This window comes from Coptis chinensis, unplaced genomic scaffold (assembly GCF_015680905.1).
Source record: "Coptis chinensis isolate HL-2020 unplaced genomic scaffold, ASM1568090v1 utg912_pilon_pilon, whole genome shotgun sequence".
Lineage (NCBI taxonomy): Eukaryota > Viridiplantae > Streptophyta > Magnoliopsida > Ranunculales > Ranunculaceae > Coptis > Coptis chinensis.
The window spans coordinates 9,209-29,324 of NW_028238191.1; the positions used below are offsets into that span (position 1 = coordinate 9,209).

General features: G+C 37.6%; 3 protein-coding genes and 2 long non-coding RNA genes across 8 annotated transcripts; 4 read left to right on the forward strand and 1 right to left on the reverse strand.

Annotated features, from left to right (window-relative positions):
- Positions 1-211: 211 nt before the first annotated feature.
- On the forward strand, positions 212-682 carry LOC147472669 (NAC domain-containing protein 96-like). Its single transcript, XM_086588358.1, has one exon. The coding sequence runs from the start codon at positions 212-214 to the stop codon at positions 680-682; it is 471 nt and encodes a 156-aa protein (XP_086444484.1).
- A 1,234-nt stretch (positions 683-1,916) lies between these two features.
- Positions 1,917-4,031, reverse strand: LOC147472670 (pentatricopeptide repeat-containing protein At4g15720-like; the record flags this gene model as incomplete). The annotated part of the gene is given in 2 exon segments (XM_086588359.1): positions 1,917-3,412; positions 3,414-4,031. Coding segments are annotated over 2 exon segments (1,464 nt in total), but the record flags the coding sequence as incomplete, so codon positions are not given.
- Positions 4,032-5,389: 1,358 nt separating this feature from the next.
- Positions 5,390-7,495, forward strand: LOC147472671 (uncharacterized). Its single transcript, XR_015210716.1, has 2 exons — positions 5,390-5,479; positions 6,281-7,495. It is a non-coding gene; the product is annotated as an uncharacterized LOC147472671 (long non-coding RNA).
- Positions 7,496-10,855: 3,360 nt separating this feature from the next.
- On the forward strand, positions 10,856-16,310 carry LOC147472672 (uncharacterized). Of its 4 annotated transcripts, XR_015210713.1 has the most exons (9): positions 10,856-10,984; positions 11,166-11,240; positions 11,341-11,516; positions 11,617-11,716; positions 12,529-12,822; positions 12,944-13,003; positions 14,820-15,012; positions 15,693-15,939; positions 16,013-16,310. It is a non-coding gene; the product is annotated as an uncharacterized LOC147472672 (long non-coding RNA). The 4 variants fall into 4 exon arrangements; XR_015210715.1 differs by having other exon boundaries at positions 12,944-14,671; positions 15,693-16,310; XR_015210712.1 differs by having other exon boundaries at positions 15,693-16,310.
- Positions 16,311-16,887: 577 nt separating this feature from the next.
- ORC5 (origin recognition complex protein 5) lies at positions 16,888-19,809 on the forward strand. The gene is made up of 5 exons (XM_086588330.1): positions 16,888-17,017; positions 17,295-18,253; positions 18,366-18,788; positions 18,922-19,231; positions 19,323-19,809. The coding sequence occupies exons 2-5, from the start codon at positions 17,421-17,423 to the stop codon at positions 19,371-19,373; spliced, it is 1,617 nt and encodes a 538-aa protein (XP_086444456.1). The 5' UTR covers positions 16,888-17,017; positions 17,295-17,420; the 3' UTR covers positions 19,374-19,809.
- The last annotated feature ends 307 nt before the right edge of the window (positions 19,810-20,116 follow it).

A 20,116-nucleotide genomic window follows, 5' to 3' on the forward strand; every position in this document is an offset into this window, starting at 1 on the left:
TCATGAATGATGCTCGTATCTCAATGACAATCCAGTGTATAAAGTTCGAACTGTATTATTCCCGCCAGTCTATCTAAGGGTCCTAAAAACTCGCATATAATAACTTGAGAAAGTTTCGGAACTGCGTGGAGTTGGAGCAGTGTTTAGATCGGACGAACGTAAACAACTTGATCGAAGAACCACAGGTACTGCCATAACACGATGTTATATAATGGACTTCAGCCACACCACAAATCTCATTATTTTGCAACCAAGAGAAGAGAAGATGATTAATTTACCTGTTGGGTTTCGTTTCCAACCTACGGATGAAGAAGTTATTTACTATTTAGTAAATAGAGTTGGTGAAGAAGTTCTTAATATTATAAAGGATATAGTAGAAATTTATGGGAGCGATGGAAAGGAGCCAGGGGAGATGTTCAAGGGGAGTTCAGCCGATGAGCTTTATGTTTACACGTTGGTCAAGAAGAAGTTTGGTAATGGAACTTACTTCGATCGAAAGACGGCGACAGGAACGTGGAAGGGTCAGGGAAAAGCCAAAAAGATTTACGATTCCGAGAATAAGTCAAAGGTCGCCGGATATGTGAGGGCGTTGAATTTTTTTCTTGGATCTTTGGTACCCAAAAAAGATGCTATTGGTAGCTGGATAATGCATGAGTACATCTTTGGAAGAACATCCATGTGATCAAGAATCGCGTGGGCTCTATGTAGGATCAAGAGAGGGAGGGGTAATGAATCTTCATCCCTAAGTCCGCACCTGCCTTTAGAAACCGATGCTCGAAGAAGAAAAAAAACGCAGAAGAACATATATCGTCCCGACGATCGGATGAGGTGGCATCATTGGAGGAGGCCTTGAACAATTTAAACAATCCAAAGAAACCACAAAATACCGAAAGTGATCTCTCAGCGGACGACAACCGCTTCCGGTGATACAAATGACCGAAGATTTCGAGAACCCCTTTGAGTATTTTACTAATCCAGCAAACAGTGAATTATTCAATGATATAATGATGGACGTCAGTGATCTACTAGAGGACGACAAGCCTTCTCAACACTGAAGATGATGATGTTGCAAGTTTCGAGAAGGACGTGGAGTATTTTAGTTCCGAGCCTCCTCCTCATTGCGGTAATGAGACTGCGTATTCATGGAAGTCTGCTCATGCTCAGCAAGAAAAGAAACGCAGAAGCGTCTGCCTTGAAACATCCATCTTCGTCCAAGAAAGAATTCTAATTTGTATTGTATTGGTTGTTTTAAATTCTAGAACTACGTGTGCTTGATCCCAGTAAGTGAGGCACCCTGGCCTCCAGGGTACGTAGGCAGCCCTGAAGTAACTTGGGTGCAGCACCAAAAAAAAAAAATGTATCAGATTTGTATATTAAATGTTTTGCTTTTAAGTATATCTACTATTGGTACATTCTTCAGAGAAAATAACAAAGAACAAAAACAATGGCAACACTGCCATGGATATCCTAAACACTTCATATAGTACTTTTCAACCGTGTAGGAGAACAGAACAACAACCAATTGAAGGTACAACTGTACAACCGTCTAAGTAGAAGCCAAATTAAGTCAATGCAACCTGATTTCTCACATCACATGTACAAGACATCTACTGTATACAATTGACGGCAATCCGGAGTAAATGATTTCAACTTCGTTAGGTGAGTCCGATCTCACTGTGCTTGGCCTGGCCTACCCTGTAAAATTTGTACTCCGCGGAACTGACAACAATGTCCTGCTTTCTTAAAGCTTCATTTCCAGGTTGATTTGAGAAATAAAAATGGCATGTAGTTTCTGAACAACCAAGGGCAAGTTGACGGCTCAACAGCATACCACCAGCCGAAAAGAGTTGTGAACTTGTGAGGCATCAACAATATCATGATGTGCAGGACTAAGTTCTAGTATTAACACAAAGATGAAGACATTAACAATTTTTTTTTTTTGCAAAAAAGCAAGCAGTTTTGTATTAACTCGAAAAAATCTTTACAAGTACATTTGAAGACATCAGGTCTTTCTCAGGTAATCCCTCCTCAAAAGCAACTTCTATCTATGGCTTTATAATCTTAGCCTTACATATTGTAATCCATTCCTATGCTCTTCAAGGATTTTGTCCAGTTCCTTCGTTTGGGGGTTAGTAAAGATGTTACTACCCTTTGACCCTCTTAAAGAGTCCAGAAAAGCCGCTGCTCTGTTGGCCTCCCTGTAAACATGGTCAATTAGCACTTCTTGAAGTTGTTGTTTCTCAGAGCAGTGTTCTTTCTTCTTTGATGTGTCTAAGATCCATCTCCATTCTTCATGTGCGACTTGTACATTTCTTTGGAATCCCAGTACGCTGACTACCTCCTTCCGTATCTTGCTCGTGTAATCACAGTTGAAGAACAAGTGACTAGTGTTTTCTCTCTCTTTGTTGCAGAATATACATTTAGAGGCAATTAGAGCTGTTTAATATCTTGATCCTCACCAGTTTATCTTGTGTGAGAAGCGCTCCCGAGAGTACCTGCCACATTTAGAACTTGTGCCGAGGTAAAGACCATTTCCCCCATATTAACAATTTTGATACATGTACGATTACCAGAAATCCCTGCAAGTGCATGACCCGTCCCTAAAATGATGAAATCTGTTTAAATCTCTAACGATAATATCCCTTTCCACAATGTCACTGATAAGCTTGAAGGCCTCGTGACAGTTCCAACACATTCTCAAGTTTTTCATCACTCTAACTGTCACCCCTTTGGGAATGTTTATCAAGGCAAATCCTAACGCCAATTTCTCGCTGTGGAGACCAACAATAGTCTCTTCAGCTTCCTCTTCAACGTCGACAAACACTAATCCTTTTCTAGCACTTACATACCCCCTCTCCTTCATTCTCAGTTGTAGTTCCTTCAATACAGTCGCGATTTCTGCTTCTTGCGTGCATGAAGACAAATCTCCTGCATAGAATATGTAAGTTGCATCTTTGATCTCAACCCAACTACGCCCAGGTTCTTTTCGGATACCATGTCGCTTCATCTCAGACCGTATTTTATAGGCATTATCCCACTTCCCAATTTTTGCAAATGAATTTGACATTGTCACATATGCACCTGCAACTTGTTGGTTTGAATCGATTAGCCTTTGTCCAGCCTCAACAGTGATATCTAACCTTCCATGAGTCCTACTAGCCGATAGAAGTGAACCCCACAACAATGCTGCCTCTTTGGCTTCTGTACGAATAGTCTTAGCCAACTGGTGAGCTTCATCAAGGCGACCTGTGCGACCGAGCATATCAACAGTGCAGATGTAATGTTTTGCATCAGGAACTATCCCATGCTTTGTGTACATTGAATTCAAATATTCAAGGCCTATGTCAACAAGACCTGAATGGTTACAAGCATGCAAAACGCCAAGAAAAGTTACATCATTGGGTTTTAATTCCCCTTTCAAGCATCTCTTGAAAGAGGTCTAGTGACAACTTCCCCTGCCCATACTTTGCAGCTCCCACAATCATTGATGTATATGGAATAACAGATGGGTTCTGAATCATCCGAAAAACCTTATTCGAATATGTAATGCAACCACATTTGGCGTACATGTCAACCAGTGTACTCGCAATCACATCACTACCATCATAACCACGGCGAAATACAGCTCCATGTGCTACTTTCCCTGCAGCTAACCTACCCAAGCTTGCACAAGCACTAATAATGCTTCCTAAAGTAAAATGATTCGGCGACATTGACACAATAAATTCCCTAAACAACAAGAGTGCTTTCTCCCCTAATGCATTCTGCACATACACTGCTATCATAGAAGTCCAAGAAACTACATTCCTATAAACCATCGTATCAAAAACTTTACGAGCTTCAACAACATCATTACACTTCCCATACGTATTGATAAGCGAAGTACAAACTCCAATATCATCTTTTAAACCAATAATCTCAACATGGGCATGAATTTTTCTACCATTTTCAACGTCCGAAAGAATGGAACAAGCATTTATGACAGTAGTGAAGGTAAACGAATTAGGCAAAACATGAGTTTTAACATCATTTCAAAACCCCAAGAGCCTTTTTGAGGTTTTCTACTGTTAATATTTTCAAGTCTTACATAGGCGTTCAGAAGATGGTTTGCTGTAATGGTATGATTCAGGAATCCAGCTTTTACGATGTTGGGGTGGACTGAAATGATAGAATTGAAGGTTTTAGAGTTTTGGAGGTGTTGAATGAAGTGGGGGCTTGTGTGGAAGTTTTGGCGGGAAAGGTGAATCTTCAACAAGAGGTTCATATTTATTACTTAATATTTAGTGTCAGTTGGGGTATTTTGGTCATTGTAACATGGAAAAAATTGTTCTTGCTAACAATTATGCAAAAGTTGAAGATGAGATGAGGTCCAAGAAAGAGAAGCAGACAATTTTTTTTTGGAGGTAAAGTAGACCAGTGTATTTTTTAAGTGTTCAAGTGTTTTTTTGTTCCATTGGTTTGTTTTTTGGTGATCTCTTTTGTATTGGAGAAATAAATGGAAGATATAAAAATATAATATTACTCTAGAATGGTAGATTAGGACATTCTAGAATAATAGCAAAACACTCATCATCGGTTTAATCTACCATTCTAGAGTAATATTGGGTAGATTAGGACATTCATCATCGGCGCGGTTGATGTTTGGCAGTATGGCTCAATGCACTGCTTTTGTTTTATAACTATTCAATAAGGAATGCACTAGAGTTTTGCTGACATTTATTGTGTTTACTTGCAGACTCAGGATGTAAATTCTGCAATGGAGGCTTCAAGGAAAGCCCAGAATGATTTCGCGGTTGCCAGTGCTAGTCTGGAAGAGTCACGGTATGAGGGCATCTCTTCTGTTAAAAGGGTCCTTGATTTCAATTTCCATGATGTACAAGGACTATTGCGTCTTGTACGGGCAATGGAAGCTATAAGCCGTTGAATTCGCTTTTGTAGCAGAGATATTGTCAACACTCTGAATATCTTTTGTTTTTCTGGTTTACTTCCTTGGAAGCAGATTGTAATGGAGGATACGAAGGAAGGAGCAGGGGTGGAGGTTTATCAGTTCCACTGTATGATACTTCTGCCCTAGGTATGCAGGTTTAGTTTAACTGTCTATCTTTCAGTTGTTTTCCGTCCTCTATATTCAATGATTCAAGTTCTTTATCTTTTCTTCTTCTTCCCATATATAGGTTATATTATATGGCTTCATGAGAATATGAAATAGAGGATTGCAGATACTAGTCCTTTGTTGTGTGATAAATGAGACAAAGTAGAAGAAGATAGAGAAATACATGACAGAATTTAGTTGGACTTTTTTGTACCACACTTACCTGTAGGACGCTGAGCTCTCTCCCTTAAAAAAAAGGTTTGCTAAGCTCTTCAACAAATGTGTGGCATTGTTTGGCAAGTCATATATATCAATAAAGTTAAACTGAAACTGGAAACTGAATGTGAGAACTTGTTTTTGGGGCTAATGCCGATGGTAATATAGCAGGTAAAGCTCTATTGATCAGATTTCTTATTATAGCTTCTGTAGTTGTAAGTTGTAACATGGTAAAGGTCTGCTACTAGATTTTTGGTATATCAGACACACAGTTGGTTAGTGGACGTTACTGCATACAACAAGATCAAACCATGGTTTCTGTGGCAATATCCATAGCTATCTTGTCAAATAATTTGTTGTATCTTAGAAGGTAGAGGCGTAAGATATGTTATACGAATCTTGAATTGTGAGATTGATATAAATTTATATATTTTGTGATTGGTATATACATCTCTAGTATATATATTCTTCTGTAACGAAGTATGTGAAAATCAAAGAAACTGACATGCATACTGAACACAAAGTCGAATTGCAGAACAGAACTGTTAGATCAGTTCGAGTATGTGAGGTCTTTAAAGTCGGCGTAATGTCCTTTGGGGATGATGAATGTTGTAATTAGGGTGACTCGACACAGTTTAAATCACTCAACTTACTTGTCTGTATGACATATGGGTGTATCCCAAGGATTCCGACTGTAGAATGAGATGAACAAATTGTGAAGCTAATTATCTAATTGAGTTCAAGGTTTTTGTAATGACAAGCTAATTGAGTTGAATGATTCTCCTTGTAGGAGTCATAACATTCAAGTTTTTTTTAAGTAGGATTGATTTAAATTTTTCAAGGAAACCAATAAGGGCTGTTTAAATTGTAAGATTAAAATCGTTTAGTTTTTTGGTTTTTTTGCGTGGTAAAATTGTCGGACATTCTATATCCCACTATTAGTGATTAGCATGGCTAACATAGTATGTGCAGTCTCTTGTTTCAGGTTGGTGGGCTTGGAGTGGCAGTGGTATGGTCGTCAGCGATGTGAATGGATGATGAGCTTCATCAAGTGAGCGTAGCGAACATTCTAGGCTGACAGGGGGGTAAAGTGGCCCAAAAAGTATTTTGGTTGGTTTCTGTCTGTCCTCATTCTCGTTCTCGCACAAACTGATTTCTCCTCACTCTTCTCTCGCGCCAGTCTCTTTCTCTTTCTCCCGCGCCCTCTTCTCTTTCTCCTTTTCTACTAATAACGTTGGTTTGCATTGCAATACACACGGATACATATATCTAAACAAACTATTTATGTATAGAAGATCTCTCCAAGAATAAGCATATATGATAATCAATATATTTTGCATATGTAAAAATTAGTGATTTCATTTCTTAATTATAGGTAATGGAAGCAAATGACCAAATGCATCAGGCTATTGTTACGGAGCATCACCACTATATATAAACACCAAAACGGATTTGCTAATTGAATATTGTTTTAGTAAAGAATAAAATCACATCTTCTAAATAATAAACGGTAAGAAAACAAGCTATATTTGGGCCTTAAAAGTCTTATATAAATTGACTTAAAACCAACATTATCCCAAGTAAACAAATAACAACAAAGAAGAGCCACAATGAGTTGTTTGGACAATAGAAGCAATTATGGTTTTCGAGTTGCTATTGCTGTACTTGTGTTAGCATTATATGGAAGCTCATTGGTATCTAGTACGAAGATCTTAGAGAGGGTAAATGTTAAGGTGACGAATAATCTCGGTCGATGGCTAGAGATCCATTGCAAATCAAAGAATGACGATCTTGGAAACCGTATAATATATGATGGACAAGAAACAACGTTGAGTTTCAAAGCCAATTTTTGGGTACAACACGCTTCTGGTGTGAAATGCAGTGGTCCAGATTCTCTAGAACCGAGGCAAATGTAAAAGGAACTTATGATATTTATAACTTCGGTAGGGATAAGAATAAATGTGATCACTGGTGCGAATGGAAGGTTAAACGGGATGGTATATATTTTATACACCATCCAGGCAAAGAAGAATACATGTTCAGTTGGCCAAGCAAATGAGGCACTTTGCCATGCGTGTGGCGCAGAAGACGTGCACAAGTCCTGCCGCGATTGCGTCATTTGATTTTTCATTAATTTCGTACTTCATTGTTTTCCTGTTTTGTTTATGTTGTGCCATTTCTGTCCTATATATCATTTTTTTTTTTCCATAACCATTTTTAAATGCGGTATGAAAGAACGAATGCAAATATGTTAGATAAATATGCTAAACTCACCAGGCGCTTGTATTCAGTGACAGCATGGATATCTAGGTTGACATAGATCTTTGTACCACTAACAGATGAAAGGGTTATCTTGTCTACAACAAAAAGACACATTAAAAGTTCATCGGCTTAGAATAGAAATTAAGATTAATTAATATGCAGTAACAATTCAAATTGCGAACATGGTAAATGTATTATTACCTTGATAATCCCTTGCAGTCAGCGAAGTGGCTATAATGATCACATTCTGTTGTGTTAGTATGCCATCCGAATCGACCGACCGGATCACCCCATAAAGTAATGGTCACTTCAAAAGTAGCCCTAAAGGTTGAAAAAAAATGGATTACGTTACAACGACATGTTCGTTTGTTTAAATTGATATATAAAGGGGCTACTAACCCGATCCATGAGAACTATCTCCTTTAAGACTCGATCCAGATTTTTGTTTTGTGTCCGACTTTTTTTCAACACACCAATCACATCTGCTTGTTTAAATAAATATAAGGTTAGATTTTCGATCATTTTCAGTTTACTTTAAGATACTGATTTAATTTAATAGGAAGTCAAATGGAGAGGGCTATTTAAGCATAAGGTTGTGATTGATTACCTGATAGAAGAGTTTTTTGTTTAACTTTTTCGGCACCGTGTTAAACTCAATGAAATTGAAGTTGTATCTTGCGATTTCAGCCCCCTTCATCAGCTAGTATCAATGTTTCGGTTTGAATTTTATTACAAAGGGATGCACCATCGGGCGATAGGTCGTTGCTAACACGACGTCAAATCTCTCAATGACGTAGATGTTGCCCTCTTCCAACAAAGCTCCTTTTGCAAATTTGTCAAATTCTTTAAAATCTTTTCGATTCCAATCTAGCATGTGCGGGGTTCCCCGGCAAGAAGGGGGAAAAATCGGTGGTCAATTCTGAATGATTGCAAAACAAACGCGGTTGATTACCTTAGCATCCAATAGCGAAAAGTCTCTACTTAAGACCTCATTGTTGTTATTCCAATGGATTGACTCCCACATTCGTCGGGTCGCGAACTTTTATTTTCAATTTGGTTGTGCCAGTACGAAGCGTGGAAAGGTGTTGGAATTGTGTTGTTGCCATTGAAGGATTTCTACAAAACAACCATATTGAATGTACGAAAGAAATTCAGCGGGCATCTTAAACACACAATTTCAAAGAAAGAGCATCTAGATTACATTAGAAAAAAGAATATAATCTTCTTATAGTGCCATAGAAGAAAGTTTTTTTTGCGCATAAGGCGAAGACTAATATGATTGAGAGGAAAATAATAGCATGGTATGTAACTACAACGATTACCTGGAAAGTGCAAATATTTTTTCTTGATCAATTGAACGATATGCTCAACAACCTCTCCAGCACAACATGTATATAAACAATAGTTTAGGTAGCCTTGGAGTAGAACGGTCTTGAACACTATCTATTTACGTTCCACCAGTTGATGAGATCAAAAGTGCTCAGTTGCATAGCATTAGTAGAAGGTATTGCAATATCTCTCTTATTTTAAGCCGAGTGGCGTATGTGGTTTAGGGCTGGCTGTATTCTTAATCTGTCTTGTATTTTTCATTTCAGGTTGCAAGACTTTTGTTCAATGCTTTCTAGATTGCCAAGCTTCAAGCGCCGGTTCCATGAAGTGGTAAAAGCACTAGTGCAAGAAGAAAAAAAGAGGGTGGATGATGGAACCGCTGACCGTATAGGAGCAGCTGTGTAGCATTCTAATCCTTATTCATTAGATTTTTAAGAAATGCAAATGGCCTTCCTTCTTCCCTGTACAAGGAAAAAACTATGAAAAAACTCTCCATTTGGTGTGTTTTGTTGGATCTTTTACCTAGGCACATGAATTTGATTATAGGCAGAAATGTTTACTGCAGAAAATCTTTGAATTTGTCAATTGTTTGAATCTGACAATTGTTTTAGTTTATTTCATACAGCATGTTGCAGATGGATATTTGAAAAATAATTGTCTCCATCTATATGTATTACATAAGGTATGGTATTACAGAAGCTGATGCAGTAAAGGCGCTGTTAATAACATAATATTCTCAATCGGGTTTAAGGATGGGTCAATAACATCTTGACTGTTAAAAGGGAGATGAGAAAAAAACCAAAAGATTGTTAATTTTTTAGTGTGCTTATTTGAGTACACATGGAGCCAGTTATGGTCTACAAAAAAAAAAAATAATAATAAAATCAATCAATATTGTACACTTTAATAAACTAGACAATGATATAGTCTATTTTTCTTAATTTATCTGTCTAATTATCAAAAAATTAATCAAGTCGTGGAAATAAATACATAAATATAATATATATATATAAAAAAAAAGCCAAATAAATGATATACTTCCCATACATATTGATAAGCGAAGTACAAACTCCAATATCATCTTTTAAACCAATAATCTCAACACGGGCATGAATTTTTCTACCATTTTCAACGTCCGAAAGAATGGAACAAGCATTTATGACAGTAGTGAAGGTAAACGAATTAGGCAAAACATGACCTTTTAACATCATTTCAAAAACCCCAAGAGCCTTTTGAGGTTTTCTACTGTTAATATAACCAGACATGAGAGATGTCCATGAAACGACATTCGGATCATGCATTTCGTTAAACAGATTTTGAGCATCTTTAATATTTTCAAGTCTTACATAGGCGTTCAAAAGATGGTTTGCTGTAATGGTATGATTCAAGAATCCAGCTTTTACGATGTTGGGGTGGACTGAAATTATAGAATTGAAGGTTTTAGAGTTTTGGAGGTGTTGAATGAAGTGGGGGCTTGTGTGGAAGTTTTGGCGGGAAAGGTGAATCTTCAACAACAGGTTCATATTTATTACTTAATACTTAGTGTCAGTTGGGGTATTTTGGTCATTGTAACATGGAAAAAATTGTTCTTGCTAACAATTATGCAAAAGTTGAAGATGAGATGAGGTCCAAGAAAGAAAGAGAAGCAGACAATTTTTTTTGGAGGTAAAGTAGACCAGTGTTTTTTTTAAGTGTTCAAGTGTTTTTTTGTTCCATTGGTTTGTTTTTTGGTGATCTCTTTTGTATTGGAGAAATAAATGGAAGATATAAAAATATAATATTACTCTAGAATGGTAGATTAGGACATTCTAGAATAATAGCAAAACACTCATCATCGGTTTAATCTACTATTCTAGAGTAATATTGGGTAGATTAGGACATTCATCATCGGGCGCTTGGTTGATGTTTGGTCAGACGCTCAATGCACTGCTTTTGTTTTATAACTATTCAGTAAGGAATGCACTAGAGTTTTGCTGACATTTATTGTGTTTACTTGCAGACTCAGGATGTAAATTCTGCAATGGAGGCTTCAAGGAAAGCCCAGAATGCTTTCGCGGTTGCCAGTGCTAGTCTGGAAGAGTCACGGTATGAGGGCATCTCTTCTGTTAAAAGGGTCCTTGATTTCAATTTCCATGATGTACAAGGACTATTGTGTCTTGTATGGCTTGCAATGGAAGCTATAAGCCATTGAATTCGCTTTTGTAGCAGAGATATTGTCAACACTCTGAATATCTTTTGTTTTTCCGGTTTACTTCCTTGGAAGCAGACTGTAATGGAGGATACGAAGGAAGGAGCAGGGGTGGAGGTTTATCAGTTCCACTGTATGATACTTCTGCCCTAGGTATGCAGGTTTAGTTTAACTGTCTATCTTTCAGTTGTTTTCCGTCCTCTATATTCAATGATTCAAGTTCTTTATCTTTTCTTCTTCTTCCCATATATAGGTTATATTATACCGCTTCATGAAAATATGAAATAGAGGATTGCAGATACTAGTCCTTTGTTGTGTGATAAATGAGACAAAGTAGAAGAAGATAGAGAAATACATGACAGAATTTAGTTGGACTTTTTTGTACAACACTTACCTGTAGGACGCTGAGCTCTCTCCCTTAAAAAAAAGGTTTGCTAAGCTCTTCAACAAATGTGTGGCATTGTTGCCTTTCTTTTTACTTTAGCAATTATTCCTTTTCTGACTTTTATTCTCTTCCTTATGGTGATAGGGATGTCTGTCAAGTCATATATATCAATAAAGTTAAACTGAAACTGGAAACTGAATGTGAGAACTTGTTTTTGGGGCTAATGCCGATGGTAATATAGCAGGTAAAGCTCTATTGATCAGATTTCTTATTATAGCTTCTGTAGTTGTAAGTTGTAACATGGTAAAGGTCTGCTACTAGATTTTTGGTATATCAGACACACAGCTGGTTAGTGGACGTTACTGCATACAACAAGATCAAACCATGGTTTCTGTGGCAATATCCATAGCTATCTTGTCAAATAATTTGGTGTATCTTAGAAGGTAGAGGTGTAAGATATGTTATACAAATCTTGAATTGTGAGGATTGATATAAATTTATATATTTTGTGATTGGTATATACATCTCTAGTATATATATTCTGTAACGAAGTATGTGAAAATCAAAGAAACTGACATGCATACTGAACACAAAGTCGAATTGCAGAACAGAACTGTTAGATCAGTTCAAGCATGTGAGGTCTTTAAAGTCGGCGTAATGTCCTTTGGAGATGATGAATATTGTAATTAGGGTGACTCGACAATGAGTCGACATAGTTTAAATCACTCAACTTACTTGTCTGTACGACATATGGGTGCATCCCAAGGATTCCGACTGTAGAATGAGATGAACAAATTGTGAAGCTAATTATCTAATTGAGTTCAAGGTTTTTGTAATGACAAGCTAATTGAGTTGAATGATTCTCCTTGTAGGAGTCGTAATATTCAAGTTTTTTTTAAGTAGGATTGATTTAAATTTTTCAAGGAAACCAATAAGGGCTGTTTAAATTGTAAAATTAAAATCGTTTAGTTTTTTGGTTTTTTTGCGTGGTAAAATTGTGGGACATTCTATATCCCACTGTATTAGTGATTAGCATGGCTAACATAGTATGTGCAGTCTCTTGTTTCAGGTTGGTGGGCTTGGAGTGGCAGTGGTATGGTCGTCAGCGATGTGAATGGATGATGAGCTTCATCAAGTGAGCATAGCGAACGTTCTAGGCCGACAGGGGGGGAAAGTGGCCCAAAAAGTATTTTGGTTGGTTTCTGTCTGTCCTCATTCTCGTTCTCGCACAAACTGATTTCTCCTCACTCTTCTCTTGCGCCAGTCTCTTTCTCTTTCTCTCGCGCCAGGAACTCGCGCCCTCTTCTCTTTCTCCTCACTTGATATCTCCTCTCACTCAACTCGATACTGGTACATACCGTGTTTTTTTTTTCATTTCTCGCTGTCTGATTTCATAAGTTCCCGATTTTCTCATCTCAACTCCACTCACTTCTCATCTCAACAACTTTTACTACTTGATTATTGTTAATAGGTTGCCCTTTCCACATTGGATGTTTTCTTGTCTCGCAACCCACCCTCTGCTCGCAAAAAGGTACTCAACTGGCTTTTACTTTTTTGTTTCGTTCTTGGGTCCCCCTTTACCCCCTACTTGTTTATTCGGCACAAATTGGTCCCCCCTTTACCCTGGTTGTTAACTTCTCTTACCATTGGTGAGATATAGTGGTGGTTGATGCATTTCCCAGGTTTGGATTGAGAATGTTAGAGTAGATATGTTGATGGGTTGTTTGGAGAAGGGTGTATGGGATACAAAGGTTTTGGGGTTGCTCAAATCAGCTCTTGTTTGGATAAGGGTGTCAGGGATAAAAATGTGTTTGGGTTGATCAAATCAGCTCTTAGTACTCCTGTTAGGAATCAAGAGAAAAAGGAGAAAGAGGAACCTAGAACGATGAAAAAGAAGAAGAAAAGGAAAAAAAGGGACTAGGAAGCAAATTCGAGCCGAAGCCTTAACCGTATTGGTTGAGAACCTTATTTAGTTTTTCGCCAATAGAAGCCGCAATGGTCCATTTCTATGGTCATTGTGGGATTAAAAGGGACTAGGAAGCAAATTCTTAATGAGAATGAGCCGAAACCTGATCCGTATTGGTTGAGAACCTTATTTAGTTTTTCGCCAATAGAAGCGGCAATGGTCCATTCCTATGGTCATTGTGGGATTCTGAGCCCTTTGCTTGGTGCCTTGCTGAGTTTGAAAATTGGATGGAAGAAAAGATTATTAAGTACTTCTGTCCCTCGAAGAAAAAGTAAAAAAGGGACTAGGAAGCAAATTCTTAATGAGAATGAGCCGAAACCTGATCCGTATTGGTTGAGAACCTTATTTAGTTTTTCGCCAATAGAAGTGGCAATGGTCCATTCCTATGGTCATTGTGGGATTCTGAGCCCTTTGCTTGGTGCCTTACTGAGTTGAAAATTGGATGGAAGGACTCACTTACTGATGGTTGTCACAATCTTGCTTGACCAGAATTTGTGCCATCAAGTGGAAGGGAAAAGACAAGTCGGCTCTTGTTTGGAGAAGGGTGTCAGACATTGGTTGAATTTTGTGAGAGCAAATATGGGTTTAGGTGAAAGCGTTCCTAGACCACTTGTATTATTATGTATGCAATCCAATAACAAAACAATTGGTCCTTTTTTCAGAAACTCCCAAGAAAGGATTGCTATGTCAAATGGAAGGATTTATATGTGAAGGTAACAGTTACCCTTGCCTAAACTGGGTGACGTACAAATTGGTTCAAGACTTCAAGGTTTACTAGCAAAGGATGATGAAACTTGTTATTGTTATTTTGATGTGGAAATATTCTCTTCACACACAAGTGAGTGGATAGGATATCGACTCAGTACTGGCTCGCACTCCGTCATAGTACCGTTCTTTGCAAAGACAGTCATTAGTGAGAGGGGAATTGTTTGTTTGGAAGCAAGATTATATTATTCAAGTATTGTACACTTTGCAGTGTTCAGTTCAAATCCAAACGTTAAGCAACTGCAAGCACCCACGATCTAAAGTTGCATTATAGCTCCAGTTGGGTGAGCCACGAGGATTTATCAAATGTATGGCTTATGCCGTTTCATGCACTTTAGAGATATGGGAGCTCATTGAAGACTTGTAAACAGGCTTTTGGTAGCCAACCATACTATCATTCAGTTCCTCACTCTTTAAACACCTAAGATCACCTTGTTTGAAACATGATTCTGTTTGGATGGAGGGATGGTATGAATGTGGCTGGGAGGCGCTTACTCTTTTATTTCATATTACATTTTTTTTTTCCTTAAGTGATGTCCTCAAGAAATGCATATCTTGAAATAGGTGTGGGCAGTCACATTTTGTATACTTACTCGCTTTTACATTTTGGTATCAGATATGGGATAATTTTTTCAAGGGCTGTCAGTATACTGGGAGAGAGCTTCTTGCTGCTGGAGCCATTGGCGTCAAAGATTTGGAAGCATGGCAATATTCGAAGAGCAACATAATTAACATTGGAATTCCTGCATATACATTTTTACGGTGCTTTTTTCACTCAATCGAGTGTGAGTCAACCGGATTTCTCATGCGTAAGTATAGTATTTTGCTGACTATACATATCATTTTTGCATCAAAGTTTAGTGTTGTCCTTATACTGAGTTGTGAATCTCTGCCTGAGTATGTACTGTGTAGTACTTGAGCTTGCTTATTGAGGTCATTCATTCTAACTGGATTCATTCAACAACTTCTGGATTGTCTCGAATGAAAAATTAAAATCAGTTGGACTATCTTTTAAATTTGGTATCTTCCTGTAATGAACTGCCAAATAGCCATTAGCGACAGGGGAATACACCATACAGTTAGGATTTTCGACTGTCTTTGTTGTTGTTCAGAGTATTTTTGCTCTCTAGTTGGTACAATTAATGTGTGTTCTCACCATTTCTTCCTATTCAAAGAGTCACCCGTTACTGGTGAGCCAATCACCAAGTTATATATTGTGTTTGCTTGGTTTTGCTGATATGCCGATTACTAGATTTTGATAAAGTGGTGTGCAAAGGGTCATTGTGTTTGTTGAAAAAAATAAGTGATCATAGTAGAATGTTGCAACAAGAAGGATAGAGCGGTTTGTAGTTACCACTCTTGTACATAAATCCAAAAATTTGTAATAAGTGAGGCTCTCTTGGTCTACCTTGTTTTCAAGATCACAATTCTTCCTCATATATCTACCTACTATTGCTTATTGGAATGTAACCCTTTTATGTTACATCAGGTGACAATGTTGAACTGACTAGTGTGAATCAGTCAGAGGGAAGGGTTTTTACTCACTTTTTGAGCCCATGTCGGTCATGAAAGAGCAGATTAAGAGTCTGCATTTGAAAGAGACAGAGGAACTATATCTGTACAAATTGTGTCTCTATTGTGGTAATGAAGAAAGAGTTAATGCTTGGAACAATGGTGGAGTTCCACCAGTTGATGAGATCAAAAGTGCTCGATCAGTTGCATAGCATTAGTAGAAGGTATTGCAATATCTCTCTTATTTTAAGGCGAGTGGCGTATGTGGTTTATGGCTGGCTGTATTTTTCATTTCAGGTTGCAAGGCTTTTGTTCAATGCTTTCTAGATTGCCAAGCTTCAGGCGCCGGTTCCATGAAGTGGTAAAAGCACTAGTGCAAGAAGAAAAAAAGAGGGTGGATGCTGGAACCGCTGACCGTATAAGCTGTGTAGCATTCTAATCCTTATTCATTAGATTTTTAAGAAATGCAAATGGCCTTCCTTCTTCCCTGTACAAGGAAAAAACTATGAAAAAACTCTCCATTTGGTGTGTTTTGTTGGATCTTTTACGTAGGCACATGAATTTGATTATAGGCAGAAATGTTTACTGCAGAAAATCTTTGAATTTGTCAATTGTTTGAATCTGACAATTGTTTTAGTTTATTTCATACAACATGTTGCAGATGGATATTTGAAAAATAATTGTCTCCATCTATGTATTACATAAGGTATGGTATTACAGAAGCTGATGCAGTAAAAGCGCTGTTAATAACATAATATTCTCAATCGGGTTTAAGAATTGGTCAATAACATGTTGACTGTTAAAAGGGAGATGAGAAAAAAACCAAAAGCTTGTTCATTTTTTAGTGTGCTTATTTGAGTACACATGATATGGTCTACAAAAAAAAAAAAAAAATCAATCAATATTGTTACACTTTAATAAACTAGACAATGATATAGTCTATTTTTCTTAATTTATCTGTCTAATTATTAAAAAATTAATCAAGTCGTGGAAATAAATATAATATATATATAAAAAAAAAGAGCCAAATAAATGATATACTACCTCAGTATACTAGTTATTTGCGGAACCAAACTAGAAGTGAAATTAAAACGCAATTTTGTCCTATAGGCCCGTTTTCTGTAAAAAGAATCCGCCTAGAATGGGGCCAATAACCTAGTTCGTGGGCTTCTCAAATAGCCCATTTTGCTAAACGGACCGTCACAAAACCCGACCCAAATCTAACTACTTTTTTATAACGACCTCAACCTTAAGGTAGAAAAATGGCGGGAAAGAAAGAGGGAGGCAAAAAAACTGCAGCAGGTAACTCTACAAGCTTGTTTATAGTACTCTTTTACTTTACATTGTTGTAAATGTGAATCAAGAAATCCTTTTGTTTTGATTTGTAGTTGTTTTAGTGATTGCACACCAATTGTTTGTTCAATTTCCTTCAAAGCATGTTTTTTTTTTTGCCCAGGAGATGGGATTTGAGTATTTCGTTAAAAGATTACATTTTTCGTGATGCCCAATTTGTGAAAATGAAGATTAAGTTACCATTTCGTCTCTTTAAGTTACCATTTTTTATGTTAAATATATACAGGTTCTTGGTAGTAAGAGAATTTGAAGATAGCACATTTTATGGTTAGAATACACTGGGGGGGAGTGAATTCTTTAGGCCATATAGTTGCGTGTAGGGCGTTAGCGAATCTAGCCATATTCTGAAGATATGGGGAAAGAGGAGTCTCCCCAAGTCACCAAAAGAACAACTAGATCTTCTGCTTCTAATACACCTACAAAAATCTCTGTCCAAAAGCAAAAGAAAGTAGACCCTCGTCCTTCGTCAGTTCTTGATGATCTTGTTTGCGGAGAACAATCCATTAGTCAGGAGACATTGCTTTCTACTTTTCCTGGCAGAGGAGTTCAGATACTCGAGCTGTTGCGATTACTTGGTCCTCTAAATTCCCCCCTACTTCCTCTTTTCCTCTATGGTGGCCCTTGTTCAGGAAAAACCAGTGTTGTCCTTCAAATTTTCAAGCATCTAAAGCGGCCTTTTATATATTCAAGTTTTCGAACTTGCCACAATCCGCGTCTCTTATTTGAATTTATCTTGAACCAGTTGCTGCATCATAGAAAGAATTCTGGCAATGGTTATTCTAGTGCTAAACGTTGTGAGAAACCCGCTGATTTTGTTAATATGGTTGGAGAAGCGTTGAAGGAGGTGATTAGCAGTCTTAGAGTGGACTCTGGGAAAATGGCAAAGGAATCAGTCCAACAAGGTTGTGGAAGGATGATTTACTTGATATTTGATAACATGGAACTTGTCAGGGACTGGGACAAAAACTCAATCATGATATCTTTGCTCTTTAAGCTCCATGATATTCTGAAAATGCCTGAAGTTGGTTTGATCTTTATAAGCAATTCCTCACCTGACACTTACCACTTATCCACTGGTTCTCTGGAGCCTATTCCAATTCATTTTCCTGACTACACAGAAGATGAGCTTTGTCAGATCTTTTTGAGAAACCAGCCGGACCCTAAGCTTTATTCTTCTTTTCTTGAGTAAGTAAACGCACTTGTTACTTCCAACTTCATTTCTGATTTTTTTTTTCTCTCCCCTTGCATGATTTGATAACTCACTTTTCCTTTGGTGTTTTTGTTTTTTGTCAAACAGTGTTGTTCTGAAGGATTCCTGTAAAATTACAAGATGTATAGATGAGCTATCGATTTATTTCAAACCGTTGTATGAAAAGTACTGTGAACCTTTAAGTGATTCAGGACGAGTTCCTAATCAAAACATGAAAAGTAAATTATACGTTCACCTTAAGCCGCATGTGACTCCTTCTCTGAATGAGGTATTTAAGGTTCCATCCTGTTTGGCTCCTGAACTAAAAGCGAACAAGGAGAAACTCCGGAAGAAGAGAAACACAAGGGTTTTGGGGGATGGGGAAGCTCATGAAGACTTAGATATTCACATGTCTGTCTCTGCAAAGTATCTTCTTATTTCTGCATTCCTTGCTTCGAGAAACCCAGCCACTCTTGATGCAGCACTGTTTGATTCAGCGGAGGTGGTGATAATAGAAAGCGTGGGGAGGAAGTATGTCTGCTCTCTCTCTCTCTCTCCTTTATTTTTTTTTTTTTTTATTTATAAAGGGAAAAATGGACCTGATATTTCTATTGAGGTGTTCTACTAACCTGCAACTCCTTTAACTGTATGTTTTTCTACTTAGGACAAGTGAAACATCTGCACAGCAGAAGGAAAATGCGGAGCAAGAATTGCTTATGAAAGGACCTGGAACTTTTCCACTTGAGAGGTTGTTGGCCATATTTCAGTGTATTACTTCAGTGACAGAAGATTATGCCGAGGAAGAGTCGCAAGAGGTCGATGCAATCAAAAGTGGGGATATTGGGCTAATGTCTGATGTTCTACTGCAACTATCGACTCTCTGCAATGCTAATATTATCATTAAAGGAGGAAACTGCCCTTTGGAAACTTCATCTAGGTACCGATCCACTGTGAGCGAGGAAATGGCTTTGAAGGTGATCATCATATCCCGTCATGTTTTAAGTTTCACCAAACATCTCTTCAACTTTACAATTTTGTAATTAATACGCGTAAAATGATTTGTAGGTGGCAAGGAGTGTCAATTTCCCTTTGCCCAAGTATCTGTATCGAAGATGAATGTTGTGATGGTTACACATGCTTTGAAGTACTCTTGTCCAGAATTTAATAATATACTCCAAGGAGGTGAGCAATTTAAAAGAGATCCGACTGCCTAACTGCTAAATAGTTGAAAGGAATGTTCTCATCTGCCATGCCATACTCCATCCTTCTTTAAGAAACTGGTCAGATTGGTTGAATGGCGTTCGAAGTTGACTGATTCTTTTGGCTTCCATGAGTGGTCGGCTTCCCTGAATGGTCTGTTGATTAGAGCTTAGCTTGTGTTTCTTCATCCTTTCAAGTGCTTGCAGACGGATCTACAAACGGATTAAAACTCATTCCAAGCAATCAATAAAAATTGCTTGTTCACTCTGTATTTGTTCATTGAACGTTCTATGTAATCAGAATAGCAGGAGTATTAGTTTCTTGTCACAGTTGTTCTTTCATTGCACTCTCATTCAGTTCTAGCTAGACTTTTCAAAATTTTATCATACTTTAACTAGAAATCGTATCCCTCTTAGGCTGCATCGGGCTTGCTGAAATATTATGCTGTTTATTCAGAACTTTATAACCAGAAGTCCAAAACCAAATCCAGTTAGTCAGTTCAGAATGAATTACAGTCAAAGGTGCATAATTTGCCATCTACATTTCCAAACTTACATGGACCTTTTTCATTTTAACAAGCTAAGGGCCGTATTTGAAGCAGTATGTCCCCAAATGGTGAAATTCATAGACTTTCTTCCCTTTGTAAAGTTGGGTACGTG

Excerpts from the sequence above, each read along its gene's own strand:
- LOC147472669 (XM_086588358.1), top strand. The coding sequence starts at position 212 with ATGGACTTCAGCCACACCACAAATCTCATTATTTTGCAACCAAGAGAA.
- ORC5 (XM_086588330.1), top strand. The coding sequence starts at position 17,421 with ATGGGGAAAGAGGAGTCTCCCCAAGTCACCAAAAGAACAACTAGATCT. Across the intron at positions 18,254-18,365 it reads CTTTATTCTTCTTTTCTTGA|TGTTGTTCTGAAGGATTCCT; the intron begins GTAAGTAAACGC and ends TTTGTCAAACAG. Across the intron at positions 18,789-18,921 it reads ATAGAAAGCGTGGGGAGGAA|GACAAGTGAAACATCTGCAC; the intron begins GTATGTCTGCTC and ends TTTTCTACTTAG.